Consider the following 18,412-nt stretch of genomic DNA (forward strand, 5'->3'; position numbering starts at 1 on the left):
ACCTCCTTTGGGGTTGGGGTTTGCTCCTTCCGCTCATTTCTGGATCCCTGGTGCCCAACAAACAGTAGGGCACCTACTGCAAATGCCTGCTGAAGGGGGTACGGACGAAGGAAGGGATGGATAGAAGGATGAATGGATGGATGGATGAATTTCTCTCCACCATCACCGGCACCAGCCTCAGGAAGGAGGAAAAGCTCCTGTTCTGGAGCCTGGGGACACTGGGGGTTGGGAGGTGGGGGTGGAGTTGGTGCCCATCCCCCAAGTTAGCGCAGAGTTCCTCTCTCCAGGCCCCACCGCTATTTCCATGCCAGGCTTGGGGTCGGTGGGAGGCGGAATAGATTCTGTGCCATTCGGGTGGCCCTCGGGGAACCCTGGAGAGAGATTCCACAGGTGAATGCCCTGCCCTGCCCCCAGCTCTGGGAGGACCGGGCTGCTTCCAAAACCCCACACCTTCACTCCCGCCCCTGGGCACTAACCCCAGCCCCCACCCCCTCCCCCTTCTCTCTCCCCCCAGAAGGAAGGCTTAGCTCAGGCCTGCAGGAAAAACCGCAATTGCTTCTGACATAACCCATTGATGGATTTCTGGCGGCTGTGCCCCCTTTGTGTCCCCAGAGCTGTTGTGGGCATATAAGGGCTGCCCCCAGGCCCAAGAGGGTGGAGGAGCTGGCAAGAGGCTGGGAACCTCCACCCAGCCCTCGTGGAGCTGCAGGTGTGGGTAAGGCAGCCTGTGGCAGCCCCAGCCTCATCCAGATCCCCAACCATTGACCCTGCGACCATCCTGCTGTCCCATCTGAATAACGGGCATGGAAAGAATTCACCCTAGGAGGGCACTGGGGTTACCTGGAGGGTGATGGGACAAAAATCCCATTTTACCGATGGGAAAACTGGGGCTCAGCAGCGGCAAAGACAGGGATGGGTGCAACAGAAGACAGAGGACCAAACCGCACTACGGGCAGGGCTCGGGTGGGGGAGGGGGAGGCATTTTTCTTTAAGCCGTAGAAACCAGCTGGTTTCCCCTAGTGGGAATATTTCCTTCTGTAAGGGACCCTGAGGTTATAGGGAGCTGTTCTGGGACGATTCTTAGAGAAAGAAGATAGGCACTGCCAAGATTGCTACCGGTGCTTACGGCATCCATTTGTACATTCGTGCAAGTAAGGGAAGGTGCCCTCCTGGGCAGACACACCCTGTGCCAGGGCAGATGGTAGGTTAGTAAGGCATGGCTGGGTTTCCCTCTGCTCTTGCCCCCTCAGCAAGTACCCAGCCAGCACACAATCATGCACAGAAGCCCTAGACACAGTCCCTGACCTCGTGGAGCTTACATAGATGGCAAACAAGGACACAAACACATAATGCATAGTGGTAAATTATGATAGAACCTTAAAATAAATATTTTGAGTGATGTCTAGTGACAAACAGACTTCTTTAGACAAAGGAAAGGAGGGAAGCCTTTCCAAGCTGGTAATATTTGTTCAGAACCTGAGACGAAGAGTCAGTCATGCAAAGAACCAGGGGAAGAGCCTTCCTAACAGAAGGAAGAGCATATGCAAAGGCCCTGAGGTAGAAAAGGGCTTGGCATGTTTAAGACCATGGAGGTCGAAGAGGTAGGCAGGGACCTAGTGGGTCATGGCAAGAAGCCTGGGCTCTATCTCAAAGGCAGTCGGAAGCAGGGTTTAAGCAGAGGTTACACAAGGGGTTAGATGGGTATGTAACTCTGTTCTCAATTGCTCCATAAAGATAAGTCTCATCCTATGAAACTAGTAAGTCAGCCATGCTCTCACCTTCTGTCTCATTCCTTTCAACATGGAAGGACAGAAAGTGGGGAGGAGAGAAATGGGACATGTTAAGTAGCGGGTCCCCTGTCAGCCACACCTTCTGAAATGGCCTCATGAGCCAATGAGAAAGCAGGGCCAGGAATCGAAGCTCCCATCCTGCTGTCCTGGAAAGGAAGGTCCTTCTGTCACTCTCCCTCAGAGACCTGCAGGTCAACGTTCACCGGGGATTCAGAGGACTAAGACTTCTAAGTCAGGCACATTAGCTGCTACTCTCCTGGGAGTGAGGCTGGACGGAGCTGGGCCGGGTGGGCAGGGGGGCCCCCACGCTGGTGATGGGGCCCAGGGGCCAGGCAAAGACTTGGGCACAAGGGATGCCTCAGTTCCCGGTTCTCCCCTGCTAGGTGTGCCATCCAAGATGTTGGGTATGTGGTCGTTGCTTCTCCTCTTGGGGCTGGCGACTCCATGCCAGGGGCTGCTAGAGAAGGTGGGCACGCTCGCTCGGATTGACAAGGATGAACTTGGCAAAGGTGAGCCTGAGGCGGGTAGTGTGGACGTCGCATTGATATGCTAGGGTGGCTGCTTTAAGGAAGAGCAGTGACTCTCATCTACTCAGAGAGCTCGGGGACTAAAGGTTTGCTTGTGGGTTCCCGTGGGCGATCAGCTCACCTTCTCCTGAGAGGTGGGCTGGGTGAGGCGGTCTCCAGCCCTGTGGAGCTGTGTCTGCCTCAGGGATGGGGCCAGGTGGGCTGGGGGAGGTGACGAGGAGGGGGCTGGCTGGGCCAGTGTCTTTGCCCCATGTTTCCAGGATGGGGGAACTCAACTAGGCGTGGGAGCTCTGTGGCCCAACGGCCCAGGGTCACAGTCTCAGCGGTAGTGTATGGCAGCAGTGAATAGGAAATGCTTCAGGGAATTGACCCGGTCTGCCCCAGCCTCCCCAAGGAGGTCCCTTCTGTGCTGCCTTTCTTATAATCTACAGAGTCAGGCCAGGGGTACCCAGGAAGAGCAGAGGTCACCTCTTCCATCTTGGTCAAGCCCTGGTGGCTGTGGGCTTCCTCCTTTGCTCTCCCCTTTCTTTTGGTGCTACAGAGTGGCCCAGAGTCAAGGAGCCCTAGTCATACTTTTGGTCCCAAATCCGATTTGCGGTGCAACTTTGGGCAAGTCTCTGTCCTTCTCTGGGCCATACTTCCCCCTTCTGAAAAATGAACTTCCTCCCTCAACCCTCCTTGTAGCCATCCAGAACTCGCTGGTCGGGGGGCCCATTCTGCAGAACGTCCTGGGGACGGTCACATCTGTGAACCAGGGCCTCCTGGGCTCTGGGGGACTGCTCGGAGGAGGCGGCCTGTTGAGCTATGGAGGGGTTTTTGGCGTTGTGGAAGAGATTTCTGGGTGAGTCTGTACCCTGTGGCATCGCAACTCTCCACCTACCATGAGCCCTATAGGAATCCTTTCTTTGCTTCAGGGAAGAGAGGAGAGATTGACGGTCTTCAATTTGTTGGCAGGCAGTGGGGGTAATGTGGGAAGCCCTGGATAGGGGAGTCTGAGAGCCCAAGTCAGGAAATAATGAGTTCACTGCCTACTAGGAAACATGGGAGTAGCAGCACATCCCTATGGCTGAGGGCTCTAGTTTTGGGGCTGACTTCAGTTACTCACTGTGTGAGCTAAGGCAAGTTGCTTAGTGTCTCTGGACTAATCCAGGTATCTGCCTGGCTCCCTCCCTCACATCCTTTGGGTGTCTACTCCAAGAAGCCCTGCTCTGGAAAAACCCCTTTTTTCTCCCTTGCCTGCTTTCAAGTTCTCCAGAAGATGAATCCCTCCTCCACCCCATACATGCTTTACTGGCTTGTTTCTTGCCTCCCCTGCTAGGTTATAAACCTAAGGGTGGGTAGGGCTTCTGTTTGGCTGGTTTATTGTCATATCCCCAATGTCATTAATAGTGCTTGATATATAATGGATGTTTGAAAAGTATTTTTTTAAAGATTTTATTTATTTATTTGACAGAAATCACAAGTAGGCAGAGAGGCAGGCAGAGAGAGAGAGAGGGAAGCAGGCTCCCTGCTGAGCAGAGAGCCCGATGCGGGACTCGATCCCAGGACCCTGAGATCATGACCTGAGCCGAAGGCAGCAGCTTAACCCACTGAGCCACCCAGGCGCCCCGAAAAGTATTTTTGAATGAATGAATGAAATCACATAATGGCTAATATTTATAACTTAATTACCACCTAGCCAGGTTTTCTGTGTAACTAGCACTGTGTTGAATGTTGTAAATTAAGTATCCCATGGAATCTAGAGGTAAGACTGTTATCAATAGCATTTAACAGGTGAGATTGAGGCCCTCAGCAGCCAAGGTACCTGTTCAAGCTCATCCAGCCAGATTGGTGGTGGGGGGTGTGGGTATAAATCAAAGGCCTTACCTGCCTGCCCCAGGGGGATGGCTGGTGGTGATCAGGGCAAGGTCAGCCTGGATAGCCAGGAGGAGTCAGCTGGCTGAAGGTGGATGCAGAATGGAAGGAAAGTCAACGGAAAAGTGTTCCAGACTGAGGGAACAGCCTGGGCAAAGGCCCAGAGGACAGAGAAAGCAATGAGCTGTGGGGAGCTGTGTTTGAGAACCCGGATGAGTTGCACGTGCATGAGTCTGAGGGGTGCGAGTAGGGAGACAATGATCCAGGTCAGAGACTGAACCAGGATGGAGGCCATGGGGACGGGGTAAGAACTTTAATTCACTGAGCCTCCAATGAGGGCGATATTACATTTACTTAACACACATGGTACCAGCTTGAGCACACACATTTATCTCACTTGCCTTTGCAACGTTTGAGACAGCTACTAGTATTGGCCCACTTTATAGCTGAAAAGACTGAGGCCCAGTGGACAAAGTAATTGGGCCCACAGTTGGCTTTATGGGTTACAGATAGGATGTGGGACATAGGCCAGAGAGGCTCTAGGCACCACTGGTCTGAGAAGGTCAAAGCACTAACGGACTGACACTAGGGGGTGCGGGCGTTTGGAAGTGAGTGGCCCTCCCCTTGACCCCCATCCCAGGCTGAAGATCGAGGAAATCACACTGCCCAAGGTGTCACTGAAGCTGCTGCCTGGTTTTGGGGTGCAGCTGAGCCTGCACACCAAGGTGGGCCTGCATGGCTCTGGGTGAGTGTGTCCCTCTACCCTCCTGCTCCCCACCCCAGCCCACTGCTCCACTGGGGACCCCTACTCTGCTGCCCCTCACCCCCAGCTCACTGACCACTGTACTTCCACCCACTGTACTTCCTCTCCACACTGGTCCCTTCCTGGATTCCAACCCACTACCCTCCCCAGGGACCTCCATCCCACTGCCCCCCAGCGACTTCTCTCTCTCCCTCCCTCCCTCCCCCTGGAAAGGTCTGGGACGGGGTGGGAAGAGGATACAGGAACATGCAAAATGGGGCAGGGACGCAGTGGGTGACAGGAAGGTATGGCGGCTAGCCCACTCGCAGGACTACCCCTCCCACAACTCAGGGCTCCCTCAGCCCCCGGGGGCGTGGCCGAGGCGGGCCCTGTTGGGTGGGGCCTGGAAGCCTGGCCACGCCCCCAGCATCCGGTCTCGCAGCCCTTTGGGGGGCCTCCTGCAGCTGGAGGCAGAGGTGAACGTGTCGTCGAAGGTGGCGCTGGGCGTGAGCTCGCGGGGCACGCCCATCCTCGTCCTCAAGCGCTGCAGCACGCTCCTGGGCCACATCAGCCTGCTCTCCGGGTTAGTCCGTCCCCTCCGGCCAGCGCCCTAACCCGAGGGTGGGCTTCCTGGGAGCCGCCGGGTGGGCGGGGCCTGACGTCACCCAGCTTCCGGTCGGTCCTGCCTGTTCAACCTGCTGCGTAGACTCGAGACCCGGGACCCGCAGACTGAGACCCATCATGGACTGGGACTTCGGCCCAGCCCCCAGCTACCTCACCCACTCCTGGGCTCTCCCCTTCTCCGCCCCGGCCACCCCCGACCTGAGATCCTGCAGTCTCCTCTCCCAGAGGGGCAGACCCTGGCCATCTCAGTTCCCCATCTCAGCACGTCAGAGACCCAGCTCTGCCCCTGACTCTCTGTGCGACCCCAGAGGAACCTCCTCCTCTGCCTGGGCTCCAGTGTCCCCAGCTGTATAATGGGGACCTAAATTTGATGACCCAGAAGGCTCTTGGCACCTTTACATCCGTGTTTTTGCTGAACTGCTCAGTACACAGTGATCTTCCCTACACTTGTGTTGAACCATCACTTCTGTGGGACAACTGCGGTCTAAAAGGGGCAAGAAACTTGCCGAAGGTCACACACAGATTGTGGCAAGGATGGAGATGGGCCGCTCTCTGGACTCAGACCCCGGCCTTTTCCCCAGGGCTGGGCACCTGCCGCTCCTCTGTCTCTTTGCGGCTCCACATTGGTTTCTACATTTCAGGCCAAACCCCATGCCCCCAGCCCATCTTTGCTGGGTGGCTCTGAGCAGGGAGGGATAATCAGACAGTTCTGTGGTCACACCCAGGAATAGGGTGAACGAGGGTTCTCTCCTCTAGTTCTATCCACGTCGAGCAACATTTTTTTTTAAGATTTTATTTATTTATTTGATAGAGAGAGATCACAAGTAGGCATAGAGGCAGGCAGAGAGAGAGAGGAGGAAGCGGGCTCCCTGCTGAGCGGAGAGCCTGAATCGGGGCCTGATCCCAGGACCCTGGGATCATGACCCGAGCCGAAGGCAGAGGCTTTAACCCACTGAGCCACTCAGGCGCCCCAAGCAACATTTCTTTTAAGGTGGGCATTTTACAGATGGGTCAATGGAAGTCATCCCCTGGTTTCCACGGCATGGTGGAGTCAAGCTTGAAACCCAGGTTTTCAGAGCCTGAGTCATCCCCACCCCTTCCGCCGGAGAGAAGACAGAGATAGCCAGAGCCCTCAGTGCCCACTCCTCCCTGTCACCCCAGTTGGAGCTGTCCCTGTATGGTGGCCCCACCCTCACCCTTCTCTCCTGGCACAGGCTGCTGCCCGCACCTCTCTTCGGGGTCGTGGAACAGACACTCTTCAAGGTGCTGCCGGGACTGGTGAGTGTGTGGGCCCCGGGCCAGACATGCCCCTTCCCTTGACTGCGCCTCTCCCTCCCCAGCTTTGAATAAATCTGGGCGCCAGGGAGATTAGGCTGTCCTTCCCTTGCACGCCCACTGAGTAATCCCATCCTGTCCTGCCCCTGAGCCTCCCAGGTTCCGCCAGCCAGTCTCTCCGGGGCCTGACACCATCCATCCCAAGACTTCCGGATCCCGAGTTGACAGCTCCAGATGACCTTAGCCCCCATTCCCAAATCCAAGCCCCTTTCTTGCCCCCTGCTCTGTCTTTGCCTCCTATATAATTATTGACTTTATACTTTTCTTTAAGACTAGCTTTGAATTGAAATTGAGTCACTCAGTTTCAAAACTGAGTTAAAACTGAGTCCTGGGCTTGGCAGACATGTCCTGAAAAGCACACATATATCAATTAATACAACCTAAGTCAAACACGTCGTGATTAAGCTGCTCCAGAATGCCCGGGCGTGGCCTGCCCCAGCTGTCCTGGTGTCCTCCAGGGGACGTGATGCGCCCCTGAGAACAGCTGGTCTGCCCAAAGCAGCCTTTCACTGGGCCCAGTGAGGGGACAGTCTTTGCTGGGGTCACAGAGCCAAGGGCAGCCAGGTCTTCTGCCCCCCAGTCCTGGTAGAACCTCTCTTGTGAGTCCTTGCGAAGAATACCTGTGGGAGCCCATGGTTAGCAAAACTGCCCCGGGCTTGAAAAGCCAATTGGAAATGAAGCTCAGGGGAGAAGGGAAGGTCCCAGCAGCAACATCCCCAGCCCAAGCCCATCTCAGGCGGATTTCAGCACCGTGGAGTGGGTGCATTTTTTTTTTTAAGATTTTATTCATTTATTTGACAGACAGAGATTACAAGTATGTAGAGAGGCAGGCAGAGAAAGAGGAGGAAGCAGGCTCCCCATTAAGCAGAGAGCCGATGTGGGGCTCGATCCCAGGACCCTGGGATCATGGCCTGAGCTGAAAGCAGAGGCTTTAACGAGTGAGTGAATTTTAATCTCAGCCCCTAGCTGGGGTCCCTAGGACAACTGGGTGCAAGGCAGGATTTGTGTAACTCAAAAAAGTTTTAAAAGTGAGGGTTGGTTACTAGCATTTTGAGATTGGAGGTTTCTCCTAACAGGCTCTGGTGCAGTCAGCCAGCCCAGCTGCCGTCCCTCCTTCCTGCAGGTTATATACGCTGGGGCCAAGGAGAGCCCCTCTGGTCTCCTCTCATTTCTGTGACATGCCTGACCCCAGAAGTCCTGGAGTTAGGGCTCCCTGAATGTCAAAGAAAAGGCAGCCCTCTCTTGTCTGAGAACAGCTGTGACCTTGGGCAGTTTGCCTTTCTTCCACCCCAGCGGTGGCATGAAGGGACTGGACTGGGTCACCTCTGGGCTTCCTGCTCTGGCGGACTTAGACTCTATGACTCCCAGACCCAGGGTTCTGAGAGCCAAACTACCTGCTGTCTGTCTTCCTCTCCCAGGCGCTATCAGCACACACACGGTGGTGTAGCATGCACATTAGATGGGCCCAGGCCTGACTCTCCAGGTGGGGGAGAGGGGTTCCCCTCTTTGGTGTCTGAATTCTAGGTTGTCCAGAGCCCACCTGGAGAGCAGGAGGAGCCTGAGACCTTGGAGGGGGCAGCTACCTTTGTCTCCTCAGAGGAGGGCACACCCCAGCTGGCCTCTGGAACGTGCTTCCCCTGTTCCTCCGGCATCCTTCGAGGTTTTCTGAGGGGGCCCCTGTAACTGGCCCTTTAGGCCATCTGCTCTGCCCTCTGACACCAAGGTCCAGCCCCTCCCCTGCCTCTCGCCTGTGTGTCCGCCAGTCCGTCTGCACATTCTGACTTGCCTTGGACCCCAGAACCAAATGATTTAGAGAAAAGGCAGCTGTCCCCTATGCTGGGCTGGGCCATTATCTTCCTGTAACACCAGTTTTCTCTGGACACAGCTGTGCCCCATGGTGGACAGTGTGCTGGGCGTGGTGAATGAGCTCCTGGGGACTGCGCTGAGTAAGCTGGGGCCCATCCCACCTCTCCCTGCCCCTTCTCCCTCCCCCACCCCATTAGCCCAAGGAGGGGCGGGTACCAAGGACAGAGGAAGGGGCAGAATTCTGGGGCTTTCACTTCCTCCTCAGACTTGATGAGGCCGGCACACGGAAGAGGTGTAATGGTGGGGTTCTGGGCTGAGGCCGGTTCTGCGGGGCCTGGAGGCAGGTCTCCCCCTGCCAGGGGCTGAGGGCCACTTGTCCAGCACTGGCCATGTGTCTGGCACTATCAAAAGCATGAGGCAGATATTATTATTACCTGGACAGACTAGATGACTGAGGCCCAGAGCTTAAGTCAGGAACCCAAAGCCCGACAGCCACCGTGGCCTCCAGTCTCTTTGAGCCTTGTGGAGACACAGGTGCCTTTGAAAAATATAAAAAGACATACCCAGGATAACGATAGAGAACTTAGAGGCACACCTGTCTCTCTATGTGGTGTTATGGGAGAGAGGCAAGACATGGCTGGCCAATTAGCTCTGGAAAACCGAAATCCTGGCTTTGCTATTCTGTGGCTTGTGTGACTTTGGGCTCGTGACTTCCTCTGTGTGAGCCTCAGTTTCCTTATCTATAAATGTGGATGACTGTAGTGCCCAAGTGAGCACTTAGTGGAATGCTAGGCACTCAATATGTAGAAGGTGGGCTTGTTATTATTGGGGGCTGGGCTCATGGGGTCTTTTTCCCTCCCCCTACAGGCCTGGTGCCCCTTGGGGCTCTTGGATCCGTGGAATTTACTCTGGCCACGCTGCCTCTTATCTCTAACCAGTACATAGAGTTGGACATTAACGTGAGTGCCTACCTAGGCCCTGCCCACAGCTGGGGGTGGGGTGGGGTGTGGGCTGCTGGCAGAGGCTGGGTAGGGGATGCTGGGTCCAAGAGAGGTGGACAAGCCATGGTGTCTCCTTCCCTACAGCCTATTGTGAAAAGCGTAGCTGGTGACGTCATTGACTTCCCCAAGCCCCCCAAACCCATTAAGGTGCCCCCCAAGGAGGACCACACATCCCAGGTGGTTGTGCCTCTGTACCTCTTCAGCACCGTATTTGGGCTCCTGCAGACCAATGGTGCCCTTGACATAGACATCACCCCGGAACTGGTAAGTGCGGCACCCTGCCCCACCATGGCTAGACAGTGCTAGCAATAAGCCAGTCCTATCACCACCAGCCAGCCTTGACTAGCCCTCTTCTCTATAACTAGAGAGGGTTGGACAAGTTTACAGCAAACAGAGGCCCACTCTTGTTGCTAATCAATAAAGGCCCTCTACTTGGCTAAGTCTGAATGGGACCTCTGAATCCTTCTCTACATGGCCCTCCAGGAAGTTACTTTCAACTGGTCAAAACTGGCAGATGAAATGTAGCTAGTTTTTGTCCCCATTCCATATGAGACCTTCTGGAGTCAAAGCCCAATTTTATACTAAAGTGTGAATGGTTGACATTTCCATTGCTTTCTCAAGGGCAGATTTGCATCGGAAAGAAGAAAACTAGGGTTGGACATCTGTTCTAAAGCTTCTCAGACTTCTCTGCTTCCATTCTGGCCCTTCTCCTACCCTCACAGATGTCTGGGAGCCCCCCAGGAGCTTTATCCAGAGACATTTTTCTTAGTTTCACCCTTTCCAAAGGCAGTGAGTCTGAGCCATCTGAGGCCTCTACCTGCAGTTCAGGCCCAAGACGGCAAGGGTTGATCATTCACTTCCTGATGGTGGGGTCCAGAGAGTACATGAAGGCCTACGGGAGGTGGGAATAGGGCCCTGAGCTGGGAGGCATGTATCTTCTAGCTGGAGGGAAGAGACTGGGAAGGCTAGGCAGAGACTATGAGCGTGAGAATGTGTGTGTCTGAGCGGCTTTGTGTGTGTGTGCACGTGTGTGTGTGTGGGCAGGAGGAAGGGACCTCAGTGGCCATGCATGATAGCTGTGTGTTGAGTGAGTGTCTGGGAATCCTCTAACCAGGAGAGAATGTGTTTGTATGTTTATCCTGTGTGAACAGTTATGTTCTGAAAAGTAGACGTGTAGTTCAAAGACCTCAGATGTCAGGGCTGTGTGGCTGGGCCATTATCGGTGAAAACAGGTCTGATAGGGCTGTAGTGAGCTAGGGATCTTGTGCCGCATGTCTCTGGCAGCTGCCACTCAGTTTCCGCAAGGGGATGGGGTGCAGGCCCAGTGTGATCAGGCTTTCCAAATTCTTAGCCAGAGCCTGGCAAATTGACATGAAATTTCTTGATTTGTAAATGCTGGAAAGAAATTCTCAGTTTTTGAAAATACCGTTTGGATAAAGGGCAGAAATGTCTGGGTTCAGATCCCTGGGCCTTCAGATCATAAGCTCTGGCAGAGTAGTGTAAGAGCTCTGGAGTCCGCTTCCCAGGTCAGATCCCACAGCGCAACTTACCAGGGGTGACCTTGGGCAAGAGCATCAGGTTTCCTGCCCGCAGTGTAATGTAACGCTGACAGGAGTAAAGGCACACAAAGCCCTTAGCGTGTGCCTGGCAAGTGATAAACACTCATCACTGGCCAAGAGAAAAAACCCAAGTGTGTGTAGGGATGTGTGTGTGTATAATGGGTAGGAGTGGGTGGGCTGTGGGCAGAACACTTCATGTATGCTGAAGAACTCCTGTCCTGTCTGTTCAACCCGCACCCCATTTGGGCTTGGGTCCAGGTCCCCAGCAATGTGCCACTGACAACTACAGACCTGGCGGCTTTGGTCCCTGAGGTGAGTGACCCTCTCATGGGCTTTGATCCTTGTCGCTCTTTCCCGATAAGCCTGAGTGAACTCCTGAATCTTTCTCAACACAGCTCTCATTGAGTCCAAATTCACACTAAAATTTCAAAGACTGCCGCTTAAACTTTCCTGACAACAGACTTTACTCAGGGAGGAAAAGATCTGTTTAACTGCCCAAAAGTCAACCGCGCATTTGTCCTGTGGCTCCGTCAGGCAGAGGACAGGAGAGTCTTCCTCTCCTTCCATCAGCCCAACTTCATCTTGGTCTCGGTCTTCTCCACTCACAGGGAGAAGATTCCGGGTGCTGGCCCTGAGGAGGGAAGGGGAAGGAGGATTCAGGGAGGGTTGACTAGTGGGCATCCCTCTGTGCATGACTGCAGGGCCTAGGCCCAGCTTTCCTGACTGTTCAGCTGGGGCTGGACCAGCTACTTTCCAGCTGTGGGAATCTGAATTCATACTAAAGTTGAAATGACTACTACAAGGTCCTTATATAATAGTAGATTCTGATAGAGGTTGGAATGAGGTCCAGAAGGTCTGGGTTTCTACTGGGGAAGATGGAGGGGGGCAGCTGAGTTTAGGGGTGTAGAGAACAAACTGAGTCCTTGAAAGGTGGTGATTTATATCCACCTTAGTGGGCATGGTTGGGGCTGCTGCTTCTTGGAGTCCTTGGCCAAAGCACATACAGGTCTTAGGCAAGGGAGGGGATGGGGCTAGATAAGCAGAGGAACCTCCCAAGAGCAGGAGTTGGAAGATGGAGAGGGACCTGGGGGAGCCAGGGGTGGCATGGGTGGGGGGAACCTGTGCCTGCAGCAAGCTGGGCCTTGTCCCTCCAGTGTGGGGAGGCTGGGCCTGTTTGGAGGCAGAAGCATTTGTAATTGTGGGATCAGAGCCCTCTAGCCCCAGCTCTGAGGCTGGTTCTGTGGCTTCAGAATCTGAACACATAAGGATGGAATCTGGCGATTCTGTCTTTATGACCCTGTGACTCTGGCAGTCGGGGCTGGATGGGTTACCAGGCTCCAGCATTCAGGTGGTCTTAAGCCTTGGTGACTCCCTGGCTTCCAGCATTTCCATGATGTTGTGATTGGGAAGCTTGGAATTTCCTGACTGTGAGATTCATTCAGTCAGTCAGCAGCACTCACCGAACACCTGCTGTTTCCCAGGCCCTGTGCTAGGCACTGGGCGTGCAGAAGGAGCCAAAGGGGAAAAGCAGACCAACGTCTGTCTGCTTCAGGAGCGGCCATCCTGGTAGGGGTGACAGACACTGGACACATGAATAAGGAGACTATTCACAGCATCAGAAGGCAGAAGAGGGCGGGGCGGTGAAGGTCGAGGAAGAGGTGGGAGTAGTGATTTTAAGGAGGTGCTTTGCGAAGGCCTAAACTAAGGAGTTTGACGTTTGAACAGTAGGCCGAAGGAGCGGAGGGAGGGAGTATCTGGAGGAGGGAACAGCAAGGGCCAAGGCCCTGAGGTAGGAGTGTGCTGGCAGGCAGGAGGGACAGCAGAGGGGCCAGTGAGGCTGGACAGAATGAGGGGCCAGTGGTTGGAGGGGAGATGGAGAGGGGGGCCGAGGACGGGTTGCGCAGGGCCTGTGGGTCTGGTGGGGGATTTTGACTTAGAGACGGAAGGCTGATTCAGTTCCATGGGTTGACGTCTCCCCACTTGAATGTCAGGCTCGGGAGGGGGGGTTGGGGTGGGGCATGGGCAGGTCTGTCTGGGTCAGGCTGTCACCTTAGACCCCAGCATGGCGCCCAGTGCCCATCGGGTGCTCAGGGAGTGTTTGCTGACTGACTGGTTGCATTATTGGGGCACTGAAGCTGCCCTCATGCCCCCTGCCCTGCCCCTGCCTCTCCTCAGGCCCTGGGAAAGTTGCCCCCGGACCAGCAGCTCCTGCTGTCCATGCGGGTGAAGGAAGCGCCCTCGGTCACGCTCCAGAAGGGCAAGGCCATCATCTCTATCCCAGCTAACATCCATGTGCTCTCCTACCACCCGAAAGGGACCCCTGAAGCCCTCTTCGAGCTGAATGCGGTGAGTGGCCCAGGGATAGGAGCCTGGCACTGGGGTTCTACACCGTCCAGGACCCTGATTTCGGGGAGGAGGGCCAGCATGACACGGCCCAGGAAGTCCCCGTCTCCATGGCCGTCATCTGAGCCAAGGCCTGGGTACCTGCTCCATCATGCATCTGTCTGGTCCTGTGTGCTCTGTCTTCCCCAGATCCCAGGAATGACTCCCCAACTCCTCAGACTCTCTGTGCTCAGATAGCGCTCGGGGGACCCTCTCACTTTCTCCTGGCCCTCCACCTCTGCTGGTTTCCCCAAATGCACAGCTGGGAGAGGCAGGGCCTTCCCTGCTCACCCTCCGTCCTGGGCCCCCAGGACCAAGCAGCTTTGCCCGGCATTCAGTGCCCTCCCGCCATCCTCTGCCTCAGTGACTCAGGGCTTGCGGGTCCCACCTCCCCGCCTTTGTTGGGCAGGGCCCACCACCTGCAGTGCCCTCTCCCCCTGCCCTTGGCTAACTCTTCCTCTTTCAAGATTCAGCTCCGGTGTCACCTCACCTCTGGGGCGCCTTTCCTTGCCCCCCTGTAGGCTGGAGTCTGGGTCTCTCCAAGCTCCTGGAGCCTCAGAGCTTCCTCTTGTGTAACACCAGGTACCCTCAGTGCTCTGCGTCCTGGACACCAGAACCTTCAAGTCACTTCCTCATAGCCCAACAGGGACGCTAGCACACAGTAGGGCCACAGTAGGGATTCATGGAGGGAACGGATGTTGGAAATTCACCTGTTGGCCAAAGCGGACCTGTCCTCAAGCTCCTCCTGCCACATTCATGGTTGACCTCCGCTTGCTTTTTCCATGCAGGTTTTGACTTTAAATGCCCAGCTGGCTCCCTCGGCTACCAAGCTGCACCTTTCACTGTCCCTGGAACGGTAACATGGGGTCCTGGGCCTTGTCTTTAGGAACAAGAATTAGGGGCCAACTAGAACCACCATCCATTCATGGAGCATCAGTTAAGCCGCCGGTGTTCTACCAGCCTCTTCCTTAACCTGCAGGACCTGCCAGGGAGGGGTCGGTATTAGCCCATTTTACAGATGGGACAACCGGGGCTCAAGGAAGCAGGATCCATAGCAGTCCTCTTCTTCCACATCTGCTCCAAACCTGGCCTGGGAGATAAACTGGCCTCCAGGTCATGGAGCCCCAGTATCTGAGTTACCAACCCCAGAGACTAGTCACAGAGATAACTGCAAAATGCTTTGTTTTTCCCGTGAATTAGTTACTTCTCTAATCTCTCCACTGCCCGTGGTAACTAGGCCCCAAGATAAAAACCGAGATGGTGATGTTGGTGACAGTCCTTCCTGACACATGCATGGCACTTTACAGCCAGCAAAGCCCGGGCTCACACAGCAGTCTTTCTCCAGAAGCCAGGCTGCGGTCTGGGCCTCCACTGTCCAGGGCCAGTGCTGTTACCATGGCCTGAGGCCTGGGGACCTGCCTGTCCCTCCCCTAGATGTGGGGAGCTTTCCTAGGGGTCTCTGGGATCTGCCTCTCCTGAACTGTAGGCACCCAAAGCTCACCTGACCCCACCACATTCGTGTTCTCTGCAGGCCCCCCTGCAAGGTTCCATTATCACCCTGACTCTAACCTTGTCCCCCTGCCTGGGTTTGCTTCTCCTCCCTGGGGGTAGTTCATAACATCAGCCCTTCAGGAAACAGAGGTGTGTTTCCAGGCTCTGGCGCTGCACCTGTATTTGGACCAACTGGGATCTGTCAGTGCGTTGCTTAGTGTGCACCTGCTGGATGCAGGGAACCCTGTGTCTAGTGCTTAGTCTGTGGAAGGGCCACTCCTTTGGGAGGTTCAGCCACTTGCTCAGGGCCGAACAGCTGGGAGGGAGATCAAGACAACAGGACCACAGAGTCAGAGGTGGCGGTCATGATCCCTCAGAAGGTTAGATCTGTTCAGGTCCATTTTACAGGTGAGAAAACTGAGTCCCTGAGTCAAGGCTGAACAGAGGCAGAGCTGGGGCTGTAACCCTGTTTCCTGATCCTGGAGAGCTAGGGGTGGGGCAGGCTGGGAGTGGGGTGGGCAGAGTGGGGCAGTGGGTGCTGTGGCCCCTCAGTGGCTCTCTTCTTTCCACCAGGCTCAGTGCCAAGCTGGCCTCCTCCTTCTCCCACGCCTTTGATGTAAGTTCCTGGGAGGGGGAGCAGCTTCCCAATGGTGAGGGTCTTCAAGTGGGGGGTGGAGAGGGGCGGGATGAGTCATGGCTCATATGCCTGAGCTGACTCCAGTCTGGGCTCTGCCCCGGCAAGCCAGAGTGGACAAACATCAGAGCAAGTATGCATGTGTGTGTCATCGTCTTAGGAAAGGGAATCTTGTGATCTTCAAAAGTCTTGGAACCTCACAAAGTTGTAAAAATCCAGAATATCACAAGGGCTCAAAATTCTGGAATTTCACACAAGTAATTATGTTCCTGAACTTGGAAAGTTCTAACATTTCAGAGGCCCACAGATCCCTGGTGTCTCAGAGTTCTAAAGTTCTGGAGTCCCACAACTGTCTTATGTTCTAGAACATTCTAAGGGTCCCTAAATGGATAGGAATCTAAGAGCAGATCACTCAAAGTTCTATTGGAGCTGGGCATGTTTTCTGCACTTTCTCAGGCATTCCCTCTCCCAGCCCCACAGACCCTTCCTCTAGGTAGACAGCTCTTCAAACTCATGGGGCCTGCATGAAACTGTTCTAAATCAGAGTCCCATTTGGGGTTGTTGATGGACAGCCACCCCAGTGGGCCCTGTGCCCACCAGGAATGTGTCCTCAGGCTTGGAGAAGGCTCAGCATCTGAATTTCTGGATTCCCTGCCCAGGAACGGAGGTGCTGCTCCTAGCGAAGCCACACCTCCCAGGCTTCCCTGTTCTCTGTTGCAGGCTACCCGATTAGAAGAATGGCTCAGTGATGTGGTCCGGGTGGCCTATGTGCCGAAGCTCAACGGTATGGGTGGGCTTTGCTCTCTTCTTGGAAACATGGAATGCCTAAAATCAGATTGCTCATTGTTCTGATAGAGACACTGAGGCTGGAGGGGTTGATCTCCTTTTCTAAGATGTAGAAACTGAGGCACTGATGTTTCCATTCAAACTGCATTGATGAGCACCTCCATCACGCCAGACCCTGGGCCCTGAAATCTGTCTGACCGATGTTGGCTTAAGCTCACAGTCCAGAGAGAAATAGTCATATAAACAAATGATTAAAATACAGATGACTCAGAGTGTGCAAGGGACTGATAGAACCTAAAGGCAGCCACTGATGACAATTCAGAATAGGAACATTTTTGTTTGGGTTTAGTAGGATGAGTAGGAGTCTGCCCATCGGGACAACTGAGTCCCCAAGAACAGAAATGGCTGGCTCAAGGAAACTGGTCCCAGTCCCCCACATATTTTTGTTTTCAACCATTTCCTCCTCACAGTGGACCTGGGTGTTGGAATTCCCCTGCCCAAGGTTCTCAATGTCAATTTTGCCAATGCAGCCTTGGAGATCATCGAGGTAAGCTTCTCACGCAGGTATGGCTTTGACCTGAGGGGAATGCCCTGCCTCACTGTCTGGTCTGTCCCTGCACTGTTCTCTAAGTTGCTCAGGGCATTACAGGTTACTTCACCTGGGAATGTCAAACATAGGATGGGTGCTACAACTCTTTCCTCACTTGCCCACGGCAGGCATTGTCAGTCGATCACAGAGTCCTCTTCTGTTGAATGCAGACACGCCTCTGCCCTATAGAATGGGATCTCAGACTCACTCGCAGAGTCCCAGCTCCCCTGGCCCAGGGGGAGCAAATCTATGTATGTCCCGTCTCTCCTTTATCCTCTGCCTGTGGCGGGCATTGACAGGCATGGCTATTAGATCATGACACTTTTTCTTGCCGAATATCAACATGGCCTCACTATCCTTTTCAATCCAGCACCACTCTGAGTCTTGGAACAGCTCTGGGAGGTGGACAGAGCAGGGAATTGTGGATGCATTTCTCAGATGAGGATCGGGAATGAAGGAGGTCAAATTTCTGGCCCAAGGCCACTCAGTAAATTAGCAGGAGAAATGGCACTTGAACTTGTGTCTCTTGACTTAAGTCCCGAAGTCAGTGACCTCTCCCACACTAGATGTCACTCATTCACCATCCACTCACTTGCTTGTTCATTTAGTTAACGAGTGCTTGCTGGGTTCCAGGTTCAGTGCTAACCCCAGGGCAGGACTTGGGGCCGGTGTGGGGGGGAGGAGGAGGGTCAACATGGAGACCCCGGGGGCAGAGGGCATGGCAGATGGGCTAACTGAAAACCTCGCTCCTTGCAGAATGCCGTTGTGCTGACTGTGGCCTCCTGAAGCTGAGAATGGCCACCTGCCCTCCCGTTGACTTCCAGAGTCCATGTACCTGCCCACTTGGCCTCAGTTTCCCTCCTGGTCTCTAGCCTGTGTCGGTGACAGGGTTAGTGTCCCTTATCCACCCAGGACCACCCAGATGCTCTGGCCCCACCGCTCTGCCCCCAGTCTGGGGTGGGGACTGCAGGGCTGGCCACAGGACACTGCTTTGAAGAGCACTCTGGCCTCAGTGGAGAGCTTTGAGCTTTCAATAAACCGCTTCTCTCTCTCTTGGCACCTCCTGGCTCGTTATTCCTTGGCATGGAGAGGGGCTGCCTCGGCCTCTTTGTGGAACCCTCCTTGCCAGCTCCAGGCCGGGGCTCCTGGAGGGTAAGGGACTTGGGGCCTAGCCCTTGTAGCTTTGCCTCCCAAATTTACCTCGTTGGCCTGGGAAGCCTCCGTGTCTTGTCCTGCCTTCCTTCACCTCTGCCTCGGGCTCTTCATGCCCCTCTTGCCTGACCCCTGCTCCC

General features: G+C 54.8%; 1 protein-coding gene across 1 annotated transcript; it reads left to right on the forward strand.

Moving 5' to 3' along the window:
• Positions 1 to 2,181: 2,181 nt before the first annotated feature.
• On the forward strand, positions 2,182 to 18,158 carry BPIFB3 (BPI fold containing family B member 3). Its single transcript, XM_059407959.1, has 15 exons — positions 2,182 to 2,299; positions 3,002 to 3,158; positions 4,812 to 4,916; positions 5,356 to 5,496; positions 6,752 to 6,815; positions 8,758 to 8,818; positions 9,546 to 9,637; positions 9,764 to 9,943; positions 11,497 to 11,550; positions 13,414 to 13,584; positions 14,409 to 14,476; positions 15,685 to 15,727; positions 16,466 to 16,529; positions 17,002 to 17,078; positions 17,877 to 18,158. Exons 1-15 carry the CDS (start codon positions 2,188 to 2,190, stop codon positions 17,904 to 17,906), a joined length of 1,419 nt encoding a protein of 472 aa, XP_059263942.1. The 5' UTR covers positions 2,182 to 2,187; the 3' UTR covers positions 17,907 to 18,158.
• The last annotated feature ends 254 nt before the right edge of the window (positions 18,159 to 18,412 follow it).

The sequence above is a fragment of the Mustela nigripes genome, chromosome 7 (genome assembly GCF_022355385.1).
Source record: "Mustela nigripes isolate SB6536 chromosome 7, MUSNIG.SB6536, whole genome shotgun sequence".
NCBI lineage: Eukaryota > Metazoa > Chordata > Mammalia > Carnivora > Mustelidae > Mustela > Mustela nigripes.